Raw genomic sequence first — 24,709 nt, forward strand, 5'->3', positions numbered from 1 at the left:
GCTGAGGTAAGAAACAACTTGGGTGGGGAAAAAGAAATCTGTCTCTACAAATTAAGAGGCAACAAGTGTGACCAAGTCAAAGTTTGTACTGAACTGTGTCAGTGATACAGCAGCATCTAAAAATGAAACACACAAGTGGGGTTGCCAATAATCCTCGCGAGGCTCTTGTTCCATTGCAAGATATCCCACAGACAGCCACAAAGCATGTGTCCGTGAGGTCTGGCTGCATCACTTGGTTCATTATCTGCCACAAAGTTTTCAAAGTCACAGGAACCCGACTGGAACAAATAGGTCAGCAACCTTACCAAGCAGCAGCTGAGCTGACTCTGGCTGCTGCAGGTTGGCAGGCAGTAGGCTTCACTTAGGGTCCTTATGGTGACTTCACCCGTGAGACAGGTACTTGGGGGGAACAAGGGGTAACAAGGATTGATAACAGTATCAGACACACTAGTTTTCTGGTTTGACATTTATACTAGGCATTTGTGAGGGAGAGTGGTGCCTCCAGAGTGGACATGCAGTTGTGCCCTGTTGGGGGCAAGAGCATGGTGGTTCAAAACATTACCTTTCCCTCTCCTGGGTGGAGTGCAGTGAACCACTGCAGAGGACTGTTGTCCTGCCCCCCTGTGGCAATTGTACAATCCCAAAAGGCATTCAGATGAGTTTTTGGCTAGCTATAGCAATTGTTGGAATCCCTGGCATTCATCTAAGGAAGCATATGCTCCTTGTTCTTAGCTGTTGCGAAAGGAAGGGATAGTTAGGCAACACATTTAATAACTGAGACACATTTGATAATCCTGAAGGATCACTAGGGAAGTGGTAAAAATAAAAGACAGAGATGCAGCATCAGTGTGTGGAAGCGTGAGATTCCCTCCCCCCTTGCTTATGGGTGTAGTGTGCCTTGTACTTACTTCCCCTGTTAGGGGGGTGAAGCAGGGATTCCAGTTAGATATTTGTGCATGGAGTCCTCCTGGAGCAGAACCTTATTGCTGGGCAAGGGACTGGGATGAGCCACCAAGGGAGATCCAAATTATTCTGGCAATTCAGGGTGTTGATATCCCACTGCTCAGAGGTACAGATTGAGAGCCAGGCAAGACAGGTTGGAGCAAGGAGCTTGTCCTAACCAGTAACACACACCTTTTGTATGACTGTCCAGGGACATGCATGGCAAGAACAGAAGAGGTGGAGACAGCTCTATAACTCTACACTAATTAGTCTACAAAGCTGCTCATTAACAATTGAGCCACAAAAGGAGATAAAGAGCACCTTGGGGAACATTTAGCACTCCCTCCCCCCCCCCCCTGTAACAGGGCACCAGAAACAAGCAAATCTACTGGGAGACTGTAGCACATGAACCAATCAGAGGGAGCACTGTATGGGCCAATAATTTAATTTACATATATAGGGCCCTTATTGTAGTAGCCCACCCATTTGGCTTCACACCCAGTGCCTCTAGCATCCTTACTGTTACCTGCTGTTCAGTAGCCCTGGCATAGCTGTCATAAATTAGTGCAGCCATGGATTATCATTTCATCTCAAAACAAGAGCATTCTCTTTGCAGTCACCTTGAGATTTATGCAATTTATTGATAAAAATTTATATGAGTGAGCAACATCTCCACGTCAATACGTTTTATTGTGTTATAAATATAAGGGCGCAATCCTAACCCCTTATGTCAGTGCTTTCCAGCACTGACATAAGGGCAATGCAACTCTGAGGCAAGGGAACAGACATTCCCTTACTTTGAGGAGGCCTCCATGAGTGACACCCAGCTGCGGGATGCAGCACATGTCCCATTGGCACCGCTATGCCAGTACAGGAAAGCATTGACATAAGGGGTTAGGATTGCGCCCTAACACACACATATATATATGTCATGTCTCATTATTCGCCAGGGTTCCATTCCAGAACGCCTAGTGAATAAAAAAAAATCTGTGGATTAAAAAAAAGTGGAAAAATAGATTTTAAAGACCCACTTCCAGGTTCCTTGCCCCTGCATTGCTCCTAATAAGGTCATGTCTCGACATTCACAGGGGTTTGTTTCTGGGATTCCCTGCTGATTCCATAAATTGTGTAAAATAAAAGCAATTTAAAAAAAATTAAAAAGTGTGTCCCTTTACAACTGTGGTTTAAAAACAGCTGTTCTTACTGTTGTAGAGATTAAGGGCCCAATCCTATCCAATTTTCCAGTGCCAGTGCAGCCGTGCCAATGGGATGTACTCTGCATCCTTTGATGGAGAGGCAGTCACGGAAGCCTCCTCAAGGTAAGGAAACATTTGTTCCCTTACCTCAGGGCTGCACTGCGCCTGCACCAGTGCTGGAAATTTGGATAGGATTGGGTCTGCAGTCAGAAATGCAAAGGACCTCTTGCCTGTCTGGCTCAGCTGAAGAATGGAATGATCACTTGCATGACTGTCTCTCTACAACAGTAAGAAAAACAGCTTTTTAATCATAATAATATAATAACTCGGTATTTATATATCGCCTTTCTGGTCATCGGATTACTCCTCTGACTTTATTCTAGGCAGTTTACATAGGCAGGCATTTCTAAATCCCTCAAGGGGATTTTTACAATCATAGAGGTTCTCTCTTTCAAGAACCGACAACATTTCAGATGGATCTTCCTGGTTTGGTCTCACTTCTGGCCTCTAGTTCTCCCATGCAGGCTGACAAGCAGCTCCATCTCTCACATGGAGGGCAGCTAAGACGCTTCTTGCTCACACCAAGAGCAGGTGGAATCACTCAGCTGGGCTTGTCAGCTACCTCAAGGTCTCGCCATTCTCAGCCGTTCAGGGAGCTGCTGGTGTCCTCAAACTGGCGACCTTCTGATGTTGGGGCTAACAGAGGCTCTACCCTCTAGACCAGACCTCCTGCCTTTTTAAACTGTGGTTTTAAAGAGATGCTTTTTCCCCTTCTCCAGGGATCAGCACATTCCTTCTCATTTGCAATGGCCATTTGCGTTGAGTCAAATCCGTGTATAAAAAAAATCTGTGTATAACAAGGTTGGACCTGTATGTATATGTGTGTGTTTATATATATACATTTTATGTTTTTAATATGGTTGTAATTGTGAGCTGACTTGAGTGCCCTTCATTGGATAGAAAGGCGGGGTATAAATTCTATAAATAAATAAGTTCTGCCACATCCCCTAATGGCCCTACTAATATATGACTCTCCCCCAAATTCTTGTGGCACACATGCAGACTAGTTACGACTCAGCGATTGAAAATCGCTGAGTTAGTCTTCTGTGTAACTGGCCACCTCTTCTATCATTTCCCCTACATAACAGCAGTAGATGATGAGAAGAGCTACTTTTCAACCATTTTATGGATTTTAATCTTCTTTATAATATTGTAAAAATAACACTTAGGATAAAGAATGCTATGAAACATTGTTATAGGACAGAGTGTTATAGGAGTTATTACTCTATATCAGTGGTTCCCAGCCTTTTTTCCCCCCCACTTGCATACCCCTTGGCAACCCATTTCCATAAATAGTACTCCTCATATTATCAAAATGTTTGTAATTAATTTAGTTGCTTTTATTTCAGATTTGTATGTTTTCAGTACTGATCCATATCTGATAATACACAAACTGATGACCAGAAACTAACAGTTGCTGGGGCTTTTGCAGCCAGATAGCTGCCTTCCTTCCTGCCTTGCCAGCCCTGCAAGGCATTCTAATACAGACCTGCCTTTTCCCTCCATTATTCAGTTCTTTTTCAAGTACCCCTAAAGGTTCTGGCAAGTACCCCTGGGGGCACATGTTCCCCAGGTTGGGAACCACTGCTCTATATCAGAATTTATGGATGTAGGTTACTAACATCAAACTTACCCCCACACACACAGGATTACAGACCTATCTTTATCTTCCAGCATAAAACTTCACTTGCTTCTGAAATGAATTGTATAACCATCCTATAATGATAAAATTGGATACCTTTTAGCCAGGAATCAAAACAGTAATTATGACATATCTTCCTTTCAGGACATTGTATCAAAATAACAAAGATCTGTGGCATATTTAAGCCATTTTATTGTGGTATAAGCTTTTGCAGACCAGAGCCCCCTTTGTCAAATTCATAGAACATTATCCTCATAACAGTGCAATTCATTCCCAGCAGCACTGTTATGTAAACAGTATCTTGAGGGCCCCATTTATATCCAGATGTCTGAAAACCAACAGTTTGCTCTTAGAATAATATTCCTGGAGGAATTTCATAACTGTTTAGTAATGTTATATTGTTTGCTGTTTGTTGTGATATTGCATTCTTGTTTGTGGTGTTGATTTTAAAACCATGTTGTTCAATCTAATTGCAGCCTAATTAAAACAATAAACCTGTTCAGAATAATTGCTAAACCAACAATAAACTTGTCTGACTTGACACTGCAGCAGTATCTTCCTCTTGGGATACAGGATTGAGAATTGCAGAAACAATTGTACCCTGCCTGATACATCTGTGTCCTCAGGTATAGTCAATGTTCATATGTACCTTGGTACCACTATTCACACAAAATGGATTCACACAAATCCCAATACTGCTGTAGCAGCAAAGTCAGGAAAGTTTACTCTTTCAAAATCTCATCTTATTTCATATAAAATTGTTACGGGTTCTGAGTTTTAAAACATTTAAAATTAACTCTTACACTGCAAGTTTCAATGTAGGGACAATCTATTATCATATTGCGAGTGTGACTTGTGATAACCATGCAGTGTCAATTCCATGTGTTGGTGGGGTAGACTTGAGAATGAGTGCTTAGAGAGCAACCCTTCAATGCACTCTGTTGTTAATTTTGTGAACTGAGGATCAAGCAGAAGCTGAGAGTGTGGTGTTACAACAACCCTGCAATATAGTCCGATATTGGCTATCCAGCCAAAAATAAGTTTGCAGCCTATGTGTGTTACTGAAAACATTACTCTAGTTTGAGGTTACAGAAAAACAGCAGTCCTCTGCATATCTATTCAATGTCCTTGTGTGTTCAGTCAGGCAACTCCCAGGTGAGACCCTCTGCCCAGTACTGCTGTTCTATATGTCCTGCTGCAATCAGTCCTCTGAATCTGCCCAAGTTAGCAGATGCTGGAAGTAGAAACTCCGCTATCTGGGTTGTCATTCCAGTGCCTGCTGTTCATCTGCTCAAACTGTGTCCAGCTCTGGTAGACTCAATGAGACAACAACATTCCTTTGCCTGTCTCCATTATCACTGCCTCTTGTGTATTCCAGAGGCCATCCTGGGATACTTACTAATGCAGTGATTTTCAAACTTTTTCTTCTCATGGCACACTGACAAGGTACTAAAATTGTCAAGGCACACCATCAGTTCTTGGACAATTGACAAGGCACACCATGCTGTTAGTGGGGGGCTCATATCCCCCAATGGTCCTATTTATAAATGACCCTCCACCAAACTCCCGCAGCACACCTGGGGACCATTCACAGCACACCAGTGTGCCATGGCACAGTGGTTGAAAATGGCTGTACTAATGGAAGAAGTCCTGCAATCACTGGTGTGGCTGCCTGCCAACCTTCTCTTGGTCTGCTGTTTCTGATTTCAGTGAGGCTCTGGTCACTTAGCCCACATGCTGTCCATTTCAGTGAAAGATGGTGCCAGATGCCCTTCCACCTTTCTAGCTCAAATGTGTGTAGAAGAGAAGCACTGTGTCCACCGAATAGTTTGCCTCAATACAGATTGACCAGTGTGCACATTATGACCTCATACTGATGCTGCTGCCAAACTGAAGGTGGTCATTGTGACTTCATGCTGATGCTGTCTATCTGAAGGAGAAACTGACTAATGTGCTTCTCCATAGGTTGTCTGTCCACCTGAGAAAGAGCAGCCCTGCTCTAAGTTTCCAAGAATTTTAATTAGGAAACTGTCCCTTTGTATCCTGAACTTTCTTACTCTACCATGCTCTTAAATACAAGCTTCACCTCACAAGTACACATCACCATCAGTACTTTTTACAACATGGGATGGCTAATTGCTGCTGGCCAGTGATTGCATCTCTTTGTGTTATGTACTCCTGCTGCCTGCCACCTATTATTTTTTCTAATAAATGGGAACAGCAAAGTTAGCAGCCACCATCTGGGAGTGAGAAGAGCCAATGTGAGATTTGTAATTCCCATAAAGAAAAAGGGAAGATTTAAGCCAAACCGAACATAAAAATTGCAAGTTCTCAAAATTAAAACAGACATCACAGCAAAACTAACATGGTACCTTCTGCACATCCCCAAAATAAGACCAGAATCAATCTTTTAAGTGTCAAAGGGCACAATCCTAACCCACTTTCCAGCACCGATGTAAGGGCAATGCAGCTCGGAGATAAGGGAACAAACATTCCCTTACTTTGAGGAGGCCTCCATGAATGCCACCCAACTGCAGGATGCAGCACATGTCCCATTGGCACCACTATGCCAGTGCTGGAAAGTTGGTTAGGATTTGGGCCAAAGTGGCTCAAAGCACCTTCTGTCAACTTCAGAATGCTGCTGGAATACTGATCCTGCTACCACAAGCTATTGTATTCAAAGAGACTTACTCCCAGGAAAGTGAGGTTAGGATTGCAGCCAAAAAATTCTTCAGTACTCCTGGTTGAAACAGCTAAGCTACTGTTAGTGAAATTTGAACAGATGTTGGGCACAATGCTAACCAGGTCTACTCAGAAGTAAGTCCTATTTTGTTCAATGGGGCTTACTCTCAGGAAAGTGTGGTTAGAATTGAAGCTGTTAACAGACAAGAGCAAACAAAATTCCAAAACAGTCTTAAATGGCAGGATTCTGCCCAGAAAGGAGATTTACTTGGTAGAACAAAATCATCTTCTTTTGCAGGCAAATCTTATACCAGGCAAATCTTATATCTGCTTTACCATGGAAAATTAGTTCAAGATTTAAGTGGACTATATACTGGGTTAGAACTTGAGAGGCTCTACCAAAAGTTTTTCACAGCCTTCACAAGTGCCATCTGAGAGCCAGCATCCAGATGCTTCAGTATAGCTGTGTGCTGCTGGCAGAAGCTCCCTGCCATGAATAAGATGCACTCATGCAACAGGTTCATGCACTTATGTGATATTTTGAATTTCTCTTCCACTGTTGACATATGCATGGATGGAAGACAGAAATGCAATTTAAAATGTGCTTCGATAAAGTTTTTCCATAGCAGAGGGACATAGAATCACAGTTTAACATTCTTGTGTGTTTTGTCTGTTATGAAAGTATGTATACCAGTGTTTCTCAAACTGTGGGTTGGGACCCACTAGGTGGGTTGTGAGCCAGTTTCAGGTGGGTTCCCATTCATCTCAATATTTTATTTTTAATATATTAGACTTGATGCTGCCATAGTATCTGACTGCATTTTAGGAAATGTTACAGATCTTTACTTTGAACAGGCTATATATATGCTTTTAACAATGATAGTCAATGGGACTTACTCCTGGGTAAGTGGGGTAGGATTGTTAAAAATTTTCCTGCTTGATGAAGTCACTTCTGGTTGTGACATCACTTCTGATGAGTTCTGACAGATTCTGATTCTAAAAAGTGGGTCCCGGTGCTAAAGGTGTGAGAACCACTGATTTTTTTAAGCCTGCCACCTTCTCCACTGAGTTGTATAGACTTAGGAATGGCCTTTTTCATATTTTAAATTCTCTCCCCTTCCAATATACATAAATGGAAAAATCCATATCAATTTAATTGGCTCAAATCTTTCTCAAATCCACATTGATTAGAGATATCAGGAAGAAATGCTTAACAATGAGGGTGGTCTGGCAGTGGAACCAGTTACCAAGGAAGGTAGTAGATACTCGCTCACTGGAGATCTTCAAGCAGATGTTCAACAGGCACCTGCTGAAATTACTGCAGGATTTCCTGCTGCAGGCAAGGGTCAAACTAGATGATCTTGTTAATCCCAACTCTATGATCCTCAGTGAAATTGACATGGTTAGGAAATAGGCCTCATCAATTTACAAATGCTGCAAAAAATCTGCTCCCTTCCCCAGCAATCATTGCAGCAACATCCTCCCAACAAAGGAAGATAGCTCTTCGCTCTTTCAAAACAGAATATATGGGTACCAGCACTGCAGCATACCATACTGTAATACTAAATACAAAATAGTCCATTTTTTGCGTGAGAACAAATGGTAGATGGGATAGGACAACTGTAGAATGTATTATAGTTAAAGGCACTTTGGAACACTATCTCAAATACCTTGTTAACTGGGCAAAGAGTAATCAAGTGGTCGTTCTCTTATATTTAAGCAGGGGAAGAATAACGCTCCTTCACCCCAGCAGTGTTTTTCTAGCAGCTGTTACTGGTGTTCTGCATTTTTTTTAGAATATGAGCTGTTTTGGGACAGAGCATTTAGTTACAGGTGTGTGCTGCTTTGTGACCTTCCAGCTTACACCGGGATCGCATAACTGATGACCACGTGTGGTCACGTGGTTGTTGGGGGCGCACATCCCAACCCTCCAAAAGCAAGGGGAGCTCTGCTCCCCTCCGCAAAGTCATCTGAGCTTCGCAGAGGCAGCGCACGTCCGCACGCTGCCTCTGCAGAGCTCAGACTGAGGGAAATTGTGTCTCTTGCACAATTTCCAATTTCCTCTGTGAAACCAGAAGTCATGCGACAGATGAGATTTCCCTCAGGCTGAGCTCCAGAGGCAGTGTGTGGATACGCACCGCCTCTGGGAAGCTCAGATGACCCTCCAGAGGGGAGGGAGCGAAGCATCCCCTTCCCTGTGGAGGGTCTGGATTGCGTCAAGCACAGCTTGACAAGGATCACAGTCTCAATCCCTGTCATTAAGCGGTACACAACTGTATTTGATTTTCCTCTGTAAACTGCTTTGTGAACTTTTTGTTGAAAAGCTGTATATAAATATTCTTAATACTACACCAAGCAAGATAAGAACTTCTCATTGTAAAAATATATAGCAGCAGGTAGAAACTCGGTTCTTAGAAAGCCTATTAAAAATGTACAGTCCTAGTGCAACTCATGAGCCAAGCAAGTCAGGGATAACCTAAAGCAGTTGGGTCAACCACAGGGTAAAGGAACAGCATCAACATATTCTCATCTATTTCCAACTGCCCCCCCCCCCAAAGCCTAAAAAAGGGGTTGGTGTCAGGATCTATTTCATACATTTCCATTGCAGCTGCAGAACATATACTACTTTTCTAATTTCTCTACATGAAAACTGGCTTTCAATTAAATTGAAAGGAAAAAGCAGCAACACAACTATAACCAAGATTTTATTGGTTCTTGTTTTGATGAACCACAGACATTAACTTGAATATAAATCACATAATTGTCATGTGACAAATTATGACTTCAGACTCTTCGTTCAAAGTAGAAAAGTACCAGTGTCTCAAATACTGTCATGTGATGTTATGTCTGCTTAACCAGATTTATTCGTTAACTGACCACACACACTACACACCCAGATTTCCAATTGTTAACACCACAGTTACAAAGCTGTTGAAAAAATAAAACTACCACTACCAAAAATAACTCTGTCACAGATAAGCAAATCTGAAGGAGAGATCCAACACCAGGGAACAGAGTTGCTTTTTTTTTTTTTTTAAATTGAGGAAGAATTATATTGACAACAAATTAGGGAATAACTGTTGTATAATGTGTGAAAACGTTTTCCTATTCATCACAATGCTGTTTTCTGTTATGCTTGTTACCAGGTTACAAAGTCTATAGCAAGGGTGAGCAACTTGTCTGCCTCTGGAGGCCATACACTGAGCAGTTTTCCTCCATCAAATAGTTCAAATTTAACTCTGTAACCGTAAGACTAGAAATGTAAGGAAACAAAACTAAATTCAGGATTATAACTGAAGCCTGCATAGAGTGCTTCAAGGGCCATGTGTAAATTGCAAGTTGCCCACCTTGGCCTGTGGAATGTTAAGTAATGAAGATATTAAATTTCTCTTTAATCTAACATTCCATGAATTGCTGGTTGAATATGGTAGACAACCAGTACACAATTTCTAACTTTTAAACAAAGTGTTTACACTCAACTACATTAAATGGGATATGGGAGAGGGAGGGGGAATCCCCTCATGTTTAAAAATGTGTTTTCTAAAACCACTAAAAAACTTGCATTTACAAAATAGTTGATAAAAATATTCCTCTGAATTGTACAAGATGGTGGTACAGGAACCACTGATTAAAGACTTCATACAAGATGTTACTCAGATTTTGCTTCTTTTTCTCCTGCTGCATCAGTTACTGGGGCCTGAAAAAGGAGAAAATTTATTGTGACAAGCTTTACACAAATGTTTCCATGTTCATATGCAGTATCAAAATAGGACCTTTCGGTTACTTACAATAGCAGGTTTTGGACTCAACGGAATGTGTGCATATCATTAGTTTGGTTCAGGATTTTAGTTTAAATAATCATTTGACCAGCTTAAATTTGACTGCTGATGCACAAATTAATGCCTTTCATTCTTACATCATAGATAGGGGCGTGTAAAAATGGTGTTCTTTATTTTACTCATAATAAGCCCATTGTGTTCAGCAAGACTTGTGCACAAGACAGTGTTCAGTAAGGCTGTAATTCCATCTTACTCAACAGAAACAAAACACCTCTAATCATGGGTCATTTATAACTGAATATGCAACCCAGTGATGGCATCAGAAAAGGGGGGTTCAGGGGCAAAGTGCATTTTGGGGGGAGGGTGAGTGATGTCCCACATAATAGATTTCTGAAAGAAAACCAGTATATTTCACATTAATGCTCCCCTCTTAAATGCATTTTCTCTGAAATATGACTTATGGGTTTTGTGGTTTACATTACATTTAAAAATTTTAAGCATTAATCAAATTCAAACCAAAAAAACATTTAAGGAAAAGGTATTCAAAAAACTAGATCCCTGGCAGAAACATTACCCTGATGTACCAAATCAAACTGACAGAATACCTATGCATTTCTTTAGAACACAAAAAGCGTATCCGAGTTAATAGAGATCTGGTCCCTTATTAGATTAGTACAGGGCCCCCCTCTATATCCACAGATATAGGCCTGGGAAGCCCCAGAGGAAGCCACAACAATTCTCCAGAGGGTGGAGGGTGTTCGCTGGTATCTGCGGTTTCAGTTAACCAGAATATAACTCCCATGGATACCGGGGCGTGCCTTGTAGTCAATGAGAAGGAGGGGAGAATAAGCTGAGGTAATGTACAAATGCAGATGATCAGCAGAAATTTGATTCACAGATTCCTATACAATTCTGCAAAACAGTTAATCAATGCTAAGGTTGAGAACTTTAGAATCTCTTCTGTATTGCCAGTATGGCAACATTACTAGACATCACATGGAATCCACAACAACCCTTTGCTTTTTTTAAAAAATAAGAGGCCTGAGATAGGATGAAACCACTGCGGAAGTGCCAAAGGTCTTCAAGGACTTTATCTTGCCACTGTTTTGATTCTGACCTTTTCATTCCCCCCTGCACTGTTTTATTTGGAAAACAGAAGCTTGCATTAGCTTTCAGTATGAGCTGCAACTGAGTTCTGGACAGCAGCAAAGGCAGAATCTTAACACCCACTTGTCCCCTCACTGCAGTTTCACCTTCTTAGATCCCCCAGCACACTATTAACAAAATCAAACCAAGGAGCAAGTTATGCAGCTGTCAGTGTCCAGTTTGAGCCTTAGGCATTCACTCATCTAAACTGGTCCTTACTGCACATAAAAATGTTCATTCACATCCAGCACTTGATGCAGATATTATGACAGAGCACACAATCTCTGATAAATCATTGCACAAGCATCATTTCACAGCACTAAAACCAATGCTCTCTAGTTTCTATGTTTTTCTATAACTGTTATGCCATGATGTAACCACTTGTTACGCAGCTTCAGCTCTGAATTATCAGTTACCATTTTCTATTACCCTATATTCTAACCAGTAGAATGTATACCATGCTGGGTTAAAATATTGCAATGATTTGGCATATTTTATTGCTGGAAAACTTTCAGGTGATTGCATTTAACTTTCTTTTTCCAGCTGTGCAACGTCACTTGGATCAGAACTTGTTTTCCCAGGTATGCATAACTCAGCCAATAAACAAGAATCTGACAAATCTGAAACCTTTCTTTCTCCAATTCATAAAACTTCACAAATTTCAGATTCATTACTAATTCACTGATAATTCCTTCTCTTTTTGCAGGAACCTTATCTCTGAAAGTCATCAGAACTCCTCCTGCAAGGTTTGTGAAATAATTGTCTAAAGACAAAAATTTATCAAGCTGAAGTTGGGTATTTTGATTAGAAAACATAGAACAGAAATGGGTCATTTACATGCCAGATTTATCTGCCCTCCTTTCCTTGCTTTCACTCCAACTCAGCCCAAGACTCTTCCAGCACAATGAGCTAGCACAGCAGTTCCCAAACTGTGGGTCACGACCTGATTTTGGTGGATAATGAAACTGATGAGCCAATAGCTGACAAGGAAAATGTATTGAGCCCTAGTGAAAGAGAGCTTTACTCATGAGCAGGCCAAGCATGCCTTGATTCTTATCGAAAGCCAGGCAAAGGGGAATACAAGGGCACCAGAACAGTCAAACATGGAGCTCAAATGCACCAGAAGGCAGCTCCCTCCCTAATCATAGTAAAAAGGATAAAAACAGAGGCTTGAGCAGCTGGTGAAGTGTTAAGTCTTGTAACACTAGGTGGGTCTCAATACAATTAAAAAGTGGGTCCTAGTGCTGAAAAGTCTGGGAACCACTGAGTTAACACATCCATTTTGAAGATCATTCAGTGAGTGAATTTAAACCAGAACATACAAGATTTTACCTCATCAGCTTTTGCTTCTCCATTTTCTGCAGGAACATTATCTTTTACTTCCTCTTGATTGTTTTCTTCAATTTGTTTCCCCTTTGGTCCCTTTTTTCCTTTCGTTTGGGCTTTCTTTTCCTCAGACTTATCCTAGAGTAAATTAGACCATTAACATCTAGCCCAGAAATACATGTTTTCCAAATAATTTCTCCACCTGAAATGAACAATCGCAAATGAAGAAAATATTCTGTTGCTTAACCAAGGATCTCTACAAGTCTTTTATTAAACTGTACTTTTGGTTCAACACCAATTCTGAAATTTATTATGACTACCATGATTAGTAGGTGACAAAATCACAAACATCAACATCATCTTTAGCAATTGGGCATGTACCCTTATACTGTAATTGAAAATAGCAGCAAGAAAACGTGACAGAATTAGTCCATGATCAACTTGTTTCTTTACTACACAGTGCCGACTTTCTAGGATGCATTTATTCACATATCTTGAAGTTTCTGAAAGCTGTCCAATGTTCACTATACTAAGCATACTTATGATTTATTTAAACCAACGTTGGATGTTTCAGACAAATTATCTCCAAAATGTCACAAAATAACCAGTAAATCAATTCTTAATTCATTCAGAACCACAGGAGACATAATTTATTTGGGATAGAAGCAGTCTGGATTTAGGAAAGTTGATGCAACATTACTAACAGTAGTAATGAAGAATTGAAAGAGCATTCACAACTTTTATGTATAACCAGAATTCAAACAGAGTAATAAAGTCACTCTCTCTTATTGAATCTTTCTACTTATTGAATCTTTTCTACAATGCTACTAAAGGATGCCAGACAAACAGAGAGAACATAGAGACAAACAGAGAGAACATAGGTCCTAGCTCCACATAACTTGAACCAATTTCCCATATGAGAACACCAGTATGGTCTCCAATACTCTAAGACTGCAGTTTTTAAGATCTCCCAGAGTTTGAAACCCGCAGCAAGTCCTTGTGGGGCAGGGGGAAGGCAGTGACACGACCCCCAGGATCGCGCCACTCAGGGGGGCTGCAAGGACTGGGGTGCACTCAGCAGTACCTGCAGCAGCCTTCCCTGTGCGAGCCTCTGCAGGACTCCCCAGGTCAGCAGAAGTGAAAGTGGAGCGATTGCGCTCTACTTCTGGTTTTGCGGGAGTGGAGCGCGATCGCTCCACCTTCACTTCTGCTGACCTGAGAAGCCCTGCAGAGGCTCGCGCAGGGCTCCCTGCACCCAGGGAAGGCTGCTGTAGGGACTGGTGAGTGCACCCGAGTCCCTGCAGCCCAGTTAGAAGTGAAAGTGGAGTGATCATGCTCCACTTCCAGTTTTGCGGAAGCAGGACGTGATTGCCCCACTTTCACTTCTAAAGCTTCGGGGAGCCCTGCAGAAGGTCACGCAGGGCTCCCCGCACTCCCAGGAGGCTGCAGGAGGCTCTGGTAAGTGCAGCCAAGCCTCTGCAGCGTCCTGAGCAGCGTAATCCTGGGGATCCCGCCACTGCCTCCTTGCTGCCCATGCCCCTTAAGGGAAAAGAGGCCAGGGCCCTCAGGCTGGGGCATTGCAACACCCCAGTCTGAAAACCTCTGCTCTAAGACAAAGAACATATACTATATAGAGCAGTAACTCCCAACCTTAAGCAGGTCGCAACCCGAACAGGGACCTGTAGGTGCTATGGGTTCCGTCACCACATACATCAAAATAGAAAACCACTTACAGTTCTGCATCAACTGAACTTTCCCTTTCAATACTAAGAGAAGTACTTTTGTTTATATATATATATATATATATGTGACATTTAAACAATTTGATACCAATCTGTTTTGTTTGGTTGCCAAAGAAATGCAAGGGCACTAAGTCGCTACAGTAGGTGAGAACAGCACACATGAACAATCAGTCACAGTTTAGTAGCAGTCAGTTATGCCTCAGATAACACTAGCAACACAACCAAGACACATTTTTCACTAAACTACGTATAATGTTAATTTAGTTTTTGCATTTTAAACCAGGGGTGTCAAACGTAAGGGGTGTCAAATGCAGCCCACAGAAGCTTTTTATCTGGCCCTCAGGCTCTCAGCTGCTAAGCAGTGCTGAGGTGTTACTACTAAAAGTAGCCCACATGAACATTGGGCTCTCCCGTATCTTGAAAGATTATCAAGATTTGTGTATTTTCTTTTCTGTCATTTGCAACTAATGAGTTCCTAAGTGAGAAAAAGTAGTGCATATTTTTGGTTATGACCAGTTTAATGACATCACTTCTTGCCTAATGACATCACTTCTGTCTCTTAGAGGGCACCATGAATGCTATTTGGCCCTCTGTACGGAACGAGTTTGACACCCCTGTTTTAAAGAGTACCTCATGGAAGATAAAGCCCTTCTGTCTATAGTCATATTAACTTATTCCTTCCCAGCCCACAAGTGTACACACTTGATCCCTGTTGTGTATATGCAACGTTGAGCAGAAATAGCTTTTAAACAATTTCAGAATAGTGCATTTCGGAGATATAGTAACCGTATCTATTTTAACTATGAAGTTTCACATCTACTAAAGTAGGGGTCTCCAAAATTTTTGTCCACAGGGCAGCATTAAATATCTGGAATAGTGTCAAGGGCCAGAAAAAAATTTAAATAAACACATTAGAGATGAAACGTGAATGAATAAATGAACTCAAATTCCAATATTTCTCCAAGCACCAACACACCCTGAAATAAAGCACACCCTCAAATTGACCCCCATTCCCCACCTCCCAAGCAGCTTACTTAAACAGACAGGAGTAAATACCTAAAAGCCAGCACATCACAAAAAACACCCAGAGAATGTTCTAAGAGCTGGGGAGGCCTCCCTGACCCTCATAAAACCACCAAGGCCTTCGGAAGACACAAAGTAACTTCTGGTTTTGCAGGAAAACCAGGAAGTTATGTTTTTAGGCCTTTAAAAGGTGTTTGGAAGGCCATGTGCAGCCGCCCTGTCCCTCAGAACACTCTCTGGACATGACTGGAACCCAGCTCTGGTTGTGTTTGGTCAGGTGGGCCAAAGGCTGGCTGTGGGCCAGATAGAGGCTCGCTGTGGGCCGCATCTGGCCCCTGGGCCAGGGTTTGGAGTCCCCAGTTCTAAAGCAAATTTCAGCTCCACACCACATGCACACTCACCTTTGGAGCAGGCTTTTTTGGCTTGGGCTCAGCTTTGGCAGGGGCAGGTTTCTGGAGGAAGGAAAACCCAAAGAGTTACTACAGCGAGGATAACTTTTGAGGCTTTGTTTAATCTTACAACCTGAAGTAGCTATATGGTATTGTAAGAGACCAGTACCCTACCAGCAATACTTCTTGCTAGGATGCTGTTAGCTAAGTGTATGCCAACAAAGGTGATTCTGACTCTATTACAACATCCTTCTAACAAATCAATGCAAGAGGCAGAACAAAACATGTCTACTTACAGCCGACAATCGCGCAGACCGTCTCTTGGGCTGCAACAAAACAAAGGACAACTTGGAGTTATGAATGGAGTCCCGGGTGCTGTTAGCACCCTGTCCATCCCCACAGTACTGGCGCCATCAATACTCACCTCCTCCTCAGCAGCGTTCACCTGCAACAGAAGAGATCGTGATCAGTGAGGGAGGGGGCAGGGGGTGGAGCGTCCCGCACGCGCACAGGCCCTATGCTGGGGGGCTGACGTCACAGCGCTCACGCCCCCTTCCCGCCGCCGTGTTTAGATTTCGAACCCGAGACCGTCCTCACCGCCGCCTTCCCCCAACGTCCGAAGAAAGTTCCAGACGTCAAACACCTGCGCGACGCTGGCTCGCTCGCGCCAAAGTCGCCTTCGCGCGAGGGCCTCGTGACCGCACGAGACTTGGGGGGGCCGGAGTTCTGAGGACGACGACGACAAGCAGCCCCGCGGCCATCTCCAACCGTCAAGCCCCCTCCCCCCCAGGCAGAGTGTCCGCGCGGAGACTGAGGGCCGCCGCCGACGCAGCCGCCTTTATCCCCGTCTATATATATATATATTAAGAAAACCCGCCACAGCCGCCCCTCCCCCACAGACCAACCCGCCTACATATGAAAGGCGACCAGTTCGCACAACCCTTGCTCAAGGGGGGGAGAAAAAGGGGGGGGAGGCGCGCCCTTGCCGCACGTTGTAGTGCGCTCCCGCCCGCCCGCCGCCAACCTTTCTCTTCGGCATGGCGGCGGCTGTCGGGTTGTTTTCTGGCGTGCGTCCCTATCCAGCGGGAGCGCCCGGCTCCTCAAGCGGCGCGAGAGGCGGCGAACGGTGCTTCTGACGCCCGTCCGCTCCGAGCCCGTCTCGCGCTGTCTCCCTCCCGTTCGCTGCTACTACTGCTGCGCACGGAGCACTGAGCCCGCCCGCCTGGCCAGCCCCCCTCCTCCGCCTCCGCCTCCCGCTCCCGCAACCATCCCAGCAGCGCCAGCGGCACCGCAACAGGATCCAGCCGGATCGAGAGGAGGGAGGCGGAGCGGCGAGGGCGCGCGCGCGCTGGCCCGAACGGCTGCCACTCCGAGGCGGGCGCGTTCCTATTGGGCGGCCTGGCTCGCGGGGCCGCTTTTAAATCACAACAGCCCGTCCTCCACCCACCACCCCCAGAAGCCCAGACCCGTCAACTCCTCGCGGGGGGCGGGGCCTGCTTTTTGTGGGCGGAGCTAGTGAGGCGCCCACTCCTTTTTATTTATTGTTGTTATTTCCACAGTGAAGCGTTTGAACGGTGGGTGGGGGGTCCGTTAGCGTCACCTCAGCTACGTCATCACAGCCGGGTGGCCTGCGCGCATGCGCGAGAGTCCGCGCCTGAGGCACTCGCGGTGGGGGCGGGGCCGGCGTTCTGCGCCTGCGCAGGCCTGCTGAGGGGCCGCGAGGCTGAGCTGTTGTCTGCCACCGCTGACAGCACCCGCGCGCCCCCCAGCCTGAAACATGAACGAGCTGCCCGTGGAGGAGGAAGAGGCGACGGGCGGCGGCGCGTGGCTGCTGGTGTTGAGCTCCGTGTTCTTGTGCACCCTGCTCAAAATCCTCCTGCCCTCCTGCTCCTCCGTTGTAAGTGGCGCAGCCCTCCACCCTCCCCTGAGCACGCGCAGGGCTCCAGTCCTGCCCGTGCTTCCCTGGGAGCGAGCCCCACTGGGCTGAGTGCGGCTTGCTTCTGAGTAGGCTCGCATAGACTCGTGCCCCAGGAGGGGCTCAGCTGGCGGGTGGGTTCTTAGCAGCCGGGTCCTGCGCACAGACTTGAGCCCCGTGGTGTTCAGTGGTGCAGGGGGAGAGAGTGAGGACTGACCAAAGTATTTCTTTTCTCAGCGTGTAATTGGCCTGTGGAACTCATTGCCACAGGATGACTTCTGGCCTAGGCGCCTTTAAGAGGGGACTGGACAAGCTTTTGGAGGAAAAGCTCATCCAGGGTCGCAAGTCATGGCAGGTCTGTGCGAGCTCCTGGTTTTAGAGGCAGGTTGCCTCAGTGCCAGATACAGGGAGGGCACCAGGCGCAGGTTGTGTCTTGTTGTCTGGTGTGGCCCACTGTGAGATAATACAGGAAGCTGAACTAGATGGGCCCTTGGCCTGATGCAGCAGGGCTCTTCTTATGTTCTGATGCCTACTCCCAATAAAGTGTGTGTAGGATTGTAGCTTTAGGGCCCAATCCTGTCCAGCTTTTCAGCACTGGTGCAGCCCCAAGGTAAGGTAACAAATGTTCCCATACCTTGAGGAGACCTCTGTGACTGCCTGCCCACCACAGGATGCAGTGCACGCCCCACGGGCACAGCTACACTGGCACTGGAAAACTGGATAGGATTGGGCCCTTAGTCTGCAATCCTATCCACATTTTCTTGGGAATAAGCCCTATTGATAATAATAGAATCGACTTCTGAGTTGACATGCATAGGATTGTGCTCCCAGTATGAGGTTCTGGATTCATATCTGGTACTGATTCTCTTGCGTGCTTCCTTGGAAGTCAGTCATCCCCGCTGTCTTCTGTGGGAGTAAGAGCCCAATCCTATCCAACTTTCCAGCATGGATGCAGCCAGAGGTAAGGGAACAAAATGTTTCTTTACCTTGAAGCCTCCATTACAGCACACACCCCCTGCAATGCAGTCAGAAACCAGCACACCCTATATTGGGAGTGACCTCCATTGAACACAATGGGGCTCACTTCTTCATAGACATACACAGAATTATACTAACACTGTATCTGCTGCTGTTAGGCAACAGTCCTGGTGAGTTTTCATCCTTCCAGTGCTATTGAGTGAGGTTTGCAAGAATATTGTACTGCAATCCTGTGCATGTCTACTCAGAAGTAATTCCTGTTCTCCCAAGAAATAGGTAAAGGATTGCAGGCTTAGGCTGTTCTGATTACTACAGATGAGGTATACTGGGTAATACTCATTCTGGGTTAATCAATGCAGACAATGGTGGTGATGGTATGTATGCTGACATTTTTTAAAAATGTGAAATGCTGAAGAGAAATAGGGAGTATATATATTGGTTGAGCTGTTGACCATCTGTGATAGAGCCATTGAGTGTATGGGTTTGAAAAGGGGGTGCTCTGTGTGTGTGTGTGTGAGAGAGAGAGAGAGAGAGAGAGAGAGAGTTTAGTTTGTTTAGCTGCCAGGTTGGCTCTTGAGAAACTCTACTTGTATAGCATAAAAACATCCAGGAATAGCAGCAAAGTATGCATCATGTGCATCTTTTGATTGGGATCTTTTGACACATTTTAGAAGAGGCATTAAAAAGTAGAGTAAAATGCAACAAATGCACTTGCAGAATATCATGCTGACATGTCAGGGAGATTGGCTGCAAGTCCTCTGAGTGTTCACTTGGTAGCAAACACGCATCATGTGCAAAACAACTATAGGGCTCAAGCAGACAGTTTACCAGTTCTTCTGCCTAGGAGGGGAGATAGATTGGTTGAGTACCAGTATAAAAGGCATTGCTGCTCTATACTAGCTTACCGCTGTAGAGCACTTAAAACCTCAACAGTATGTCCACATCTGGATGTGGCATCTGTGCTTCAATTGGGGAGTCCTCAGTGCAGATTAACATGGCCTTTGGAGATGTAATTTGTGAGATTAGTAATTAATAGCGAAGAGCTGAGGAGGGGAGGGGTAAGAAGCACTTGATTTAAACTTCTGGTCTTTGCTTTTCTGATTCTACTTGAAACTAATTGCTTACCCCTGCAATAGTAAAGTTCAGCAGGTAAATGGAATCTAAGTAATGTACAAATGATTTAATGCTGTAGTTCTAAACATAGAGTTGGCCTGCATCTTATGCCAGGATTGTATTTAGAGGTTGGCACATAAAACCAAAAACATTTATAGTCTTAACTCCCTGTTAAGATATCATGCCCAGGGACAAGTATATTTATTTTGGTAGTGATATCAGGTTAAGGGGATTTTTCATGTTACCATGAAAAACTTGCTTTCTGCTTTTAAAAGATGCCCCTTCCAAATTCCTCCTCACTGTCTCTTGCCCAAGCCTACTCGGATGTAAATAAGAATTTTTCTGCCACAGCTGCCTGTAAATTAGCTTATTAGAAACTCAACCCAGGACAGCAAACTGAATCTTCCTGCATACTGCTCCTTTGTTCTACAAATGAGCTGAATTAGGTCCAAGGCATTGAAATAGCTAGGTGTGTGTACCTTCAATTCCCCCAAGCAATAAACATCACTCCAAAGTACTTAAAAGAGTTCATTAAAGATAGGATTATGGGTTGAGTACTCTACTTATCTGTGACTGAATCCACAAAACAGGCTAGAAGTAGTAAGTCAACAGCTGGGCCTGATGCCCCCCCCCCCACAAGAGCTATTGCCATCAGCAAGGGCCAGAGACAGAGTGACCAGAAGAAGGGCAAAGAATTCCAGTTCTCTCTCTCTCTCTTGAGGTATACCTTTTCTAATTTTAAAAATAGGATTAATCTTTGTCCATGCTAAACGCACATCCCCTGGTCCAGGTGACTTCTTAGGAAAAAAAAGTTAATTGGTACCTTTTAGAAAAGTTATCAAAGTCCCATGAGTCTCACTTGTCCTCCTTAATTATGCTCAGCTCCTAGAGCTTGTCCACCAGCAGTCCAGCTACTGCTCCAGCAGAACTGTGATTGCATCAGCATCCTAGTGTATATGCCATGGTCTGCACCTCTCAGACTGATGTAGTGTTAGTATAGGATTGTGCTTTTGTGAGAGAGGTTTATTCTGAGCAATGCATTCATGTGTAAAAACAAACGTGCACATTTTTAATGTAAAAAGAGCAAAATTACTGCCAAGTGGCTTTTCAGACTTCCTCTCTTTCCTCTTAGATATCTAGGTTGCTACAAAAGGATGCTGAGCAGGAATCTCAGATGAGATCTGAAATTCAAAACATGAAGCAAGAACTTTCTACAATAAGTATGATGGATGAATTTGCCAGATATGCCCGACTAGAAAGGAAGATTAACAAAATGACTGACAAGCTCAAGACTCATGGTAAATACCTGACACTTATATTTTCATTTTGTTCATTATCATTCAACCCTTATTGTTATCTTTTCTAAGACTATTGTAGTTTTGATTATTTTGATTTCATGGTACAAAACATAACTCTAGCAAAATAATAAATGGATCAGCTAATATGTCATCTTCAGAACAGCAGTGCAGTTGGATCACTAAGAGAATGTATTTTTCCATATATGTTTCTGGTGAACTATATATCTTTTTGTTAGAAAGCCAGGCAAGGAAACTGGTCTGGAACACAACTTCTTATTTCTGATTACACGGTTTTGTTAGCCAGTCCCCTAGAGCAGGGGTGCTCAAACTTTCAGCTTTAGGGATGCTGGACCTTTAACAAGTGTATAGAAGAGAGAATTTCAGCAGGTGTAGCTTGTCATCTGTGGGATGACAAGTTGCACCTGCTGCAATTCTCTCTTCTATACACTTGTTAAAGGTCCAGCATCCCTAAAGTTGAAAGTTTGAGCACCCCTGCCCTAGAGAATGTAGGTTTCTTGCAAACAAGCCAACAGGGATGTATCACTAGAATTGTGGTAATCCAATTAGTATGCAACAAGCCTGCTTGTTTTCTGAATGGGATACGGAGAAAACTTTTTTCTTCTTTCCAAATTTCTTTCCCAGTGGCCAAAACCTTTACACAGAGGTAGCTGAAAAGGTTTAAACTGAAATGATATAATTTATTGGATGGTTATAATAAAATTAGAAATAAATTCCAAGTGCCCAAGATTTTGCCATCCCAGAATCTTTATACTAATTGAACAGAATACTAAAAGGCCTAGGAGCAAGTTTAATTTCTACTGCATAATTTTTAGAACACGTCTTCTAGTGTTTTCCTGGTATCTCTGTAGCTTCAGTTTTTTTAAAATGAAAGCTGACCCTTCACAGAAAGAGCCTGTAATATCCTTGAGGAGAGCCAACCCACCTGCCAGTCAACTCTGTTTCTGACTCATTTCTGCCAGTAGAACTTCCTTCCATGTAATAATGTTTAGGATCTGCAACCAGTGGAATTTACTTCTAAGTAAGTGTGTCTTGGGATTGCCATAGTTATGTAAGTTGTACCCAAAAACACTAAGAACATATTTATCTTTTGTAAGAGGAATATTAGTAGTAGTCCTTTTGAACACTTGAACCTTAAAAATGATCAATATCTCAAATTAAAGAATTGTCTGAATGCATCTTTATTTTAGTTGATTTATTCAAATATCTGGTGTTTATTTTTTTAACAGTGAAAACACGAACAGCTCAACTAGCCAAAATAAAGTGGGTAATAAATATTGTCTTCTACATTTTGCAAGTGAGTAAAACTGAGTTATAGTAGCTTTGGATTAGTACTGAGCTGAACGTGCCTTGTTAACTATAATAATAGACAATTTTATATTAATAAAGAAATACTTGCTACATTTAGAAAACACAATGTCAAGGAGTAGGTTTCTAGCCTGGCTTTCTCCCTGGAGTTCTAGCTTTCTGTGTGGAGGGTGGTGTTCTATATGGAGGAGCATCTGGCTGTGTGACCCCTCACCTGCACTGTGAAGTAGTACTTCCTGTACTAGACACAGATTTCACATCTCAGTAACAATTAGGCCATAGGCCCCTACCAGCTCTGTCTATAGGTCTTGCACCCAGTCATGTGTCACCTTGTCCAGTTCTATACATTTTGAGGAGGGTAACACAGAGAATGTAATTTGCCCTGCTCTTGAAGTACCCACTTGTAATTCAGGAACTGTAAACTGTAAAAGGAGAGATTTCACAGCTGAATTCCTGATGTTTGTTGAAGGAGGTAGCTACTTATTGGACAAAGACCCTGAGGCACCTTGTGACACTGACTTTGAGATGATAGAAGGTTTTTGCATTAACTTTTGCACATATATCTAATATGTAGTAAGCATCAGAAATACAGATAGTGAGCAGCTAACTGAACAAGTACTCTTGTATTTGTTATGGTTAGTCATATAACAACTGTTTCATTTCAGGCTACCTTAATGATCTCACTGATTTGGAAGTATTACTCTGAACCAGTTACTGTGCTTCCAAGCAAATGGCTAGCTCCTTTAGAACGTTTGGTAGCTTTTCCTTCAGGAGTGGCAGGTAAGACTATATAGCACCTAACTGCTAGTCAGACTTTTGTAAGAATGTCACATATCTGTCCTACCTTTCTATTTTACACAAGTTCAAAGAATGTTGAACATGTTATCAGGCTCCTTGCATTCCTAGATTCCAAACAGTTGCAGAGCATGATAAGGCTTAGCTTGCCACGTTGCATAAAGCTACAAACTACTGGCTGCCTACAAAATTATGATGACCTCAGGGCAAGTTTTGAAGGGGGCAATGTATAGTTAAAGTTACGTAATTCCATCCTTAGTTGTTTTAGAATGAAGGGAAGTTAAACTGTAACATTATGATACGTATATAATTATACTGTGAAGGGGGAAGGGCATGGTCCAGATTTGGTGAGTTAGCAATAATACCAGCAAATTAATACGTGTTCTTTTATTTTCAGGTGGTGTTGGCATTACATGTTGGCTGGTGGTTTGCAACAAAGTTGTGGCAATCATGCTTCACCCTTTCAGCTGAGATGAATCCCAGTTTCAACCATTTTTTGTTCCCTGTCTGTTATCACAATTTAAAAAGTTCTTTTTTATGAAAGACACAATAACCTTGCAACAAACTGGACTTGATATATTATGAAATTGGGCTGAGTTTTATGTAAAATAAGAAAGCATAAACACATTCTTTTTGTGACATTCCAATATTTATGTAATGTACTGTCTAAGTGTAACCCTCAAGTTTGGCAGTTGTAGACTGCAGTGTTGGATCTATTTAAATGTGCTTTTAAAATGCTGTTTATTGCACATAATGGTGCTGACTTAGTACTTTGGTTTCTAAAATCTCTTTTGTTTGCTGGTGAGTGTTTACATAGTTTATGTATTAAATATGACACGTTGTGCCTGTTTGGATATATTAAATATTTTAGAAATGAATTACAGCAAGTAAGAAAGAATTCTGGCTTGTATGCTAACTATTGCTAAGGCAACTATCTCCTCAGCCCGCTCCTCACATGGCAGCTTCCTCCCACCCACCCCCAGATATTGTTCTGGAGCCTTAGGAGCTAATTATTATGGGTCTTGGAGTTGCCATGAGGAGGTGGTGGTGGGGACAATAGTTGCATGAATACTGTTGTGCAAATGCTAGCTATTTCACAACCTTTTATTATTTTAGTTTGTTTGGATCATAACAGGCCCACTTACAGTGTGATTAAAACTTACTTGCTACCTAGTATGTAAGTGTATGTTCTGACTAAACTGTCAGCATTGCTCTTCTTGTAACCACTACATATGCAATGATTATCTGTTCTTCTCCATTCCCATAATGCAAATACAATCTCTGTCCAATCTGCTCCTTTGTCAGGTATCTGTTCCTTTATTCTCTCTTATGTTCTTAAAGATCGCATATGTTCTTG

General features: G+C 43.1%; 2 protein-coding genes across 2 annotated transcripts; one reads left to right on the forward strand and one right to left on the reverse strand.

The window, feature by feature from the left end:
- Positions 1–9,210: 9,210 nt before the first annotated feature.
- HMGN1 (high mobility group nucleosome binding domain 1) lies at positions 9,211–17,161 on the reverse strand. The gene is made up of 6 exons (XM_066620715.1): positions 16,952–17,161; positions 16,352–16,372; positions 16,224–16,253; positions 15,940–15,990; positions 12,780–12,911; positions 9,211–10,219 (listed from the first exon to the last, which is right to left on the reverse strand). Exons 1-6 carry the CDS (start codon positions 16,964–16,966, stop codon positions 10,172–10,174), a joined length of 297 nt encoding a protein of 98 aa, XP_066476812.1. The 5' UTR covers positions 16,967–17,161; the 3' UTR covers positions 9,211–10,171.
- A 470-nt stretch (positions 17,162–17,631) lies between these two features.
- Positions 17,632–24,645, forward strand: GET1 (guided entry of tail-anchored proteins factor 1). The gene is made up of 5 exons (XM_066618803.1): positions 17,632–17,824; positions 21,066–21,231; positions 22,479–22,546; positions 23,223–23,337; positions 23,750–24,645. Exons 1-5 carry the CDS (start codon positions 17,705–17,707, stop codon positions 23,821–23,823), a joined length of 543 nt encoding a protein of 180 aa, XP_066474900.1. The 5' UTR covers positions 17,632–17,704; the 3' UTR covers positions 23,824–24,645.
- Positions 24,646–24,709: the final 64 nt, after the last annotated feature.

Source organism: Tiliqua scincoides, chromosome 3 (genome assembly GCF_035046505.1).
Source record: "Tiliqua scincoides isolate rTilSci1 chromosome 3, rTilSci1.hap2, whole genome shotgun sequence".
Taxonomy (NCBI): Eukaryota; Metazoa; Chordata; class Lepidosauria; order Squamata; family Scincidae; genus Tiliqua; species Tiliqua scincoides.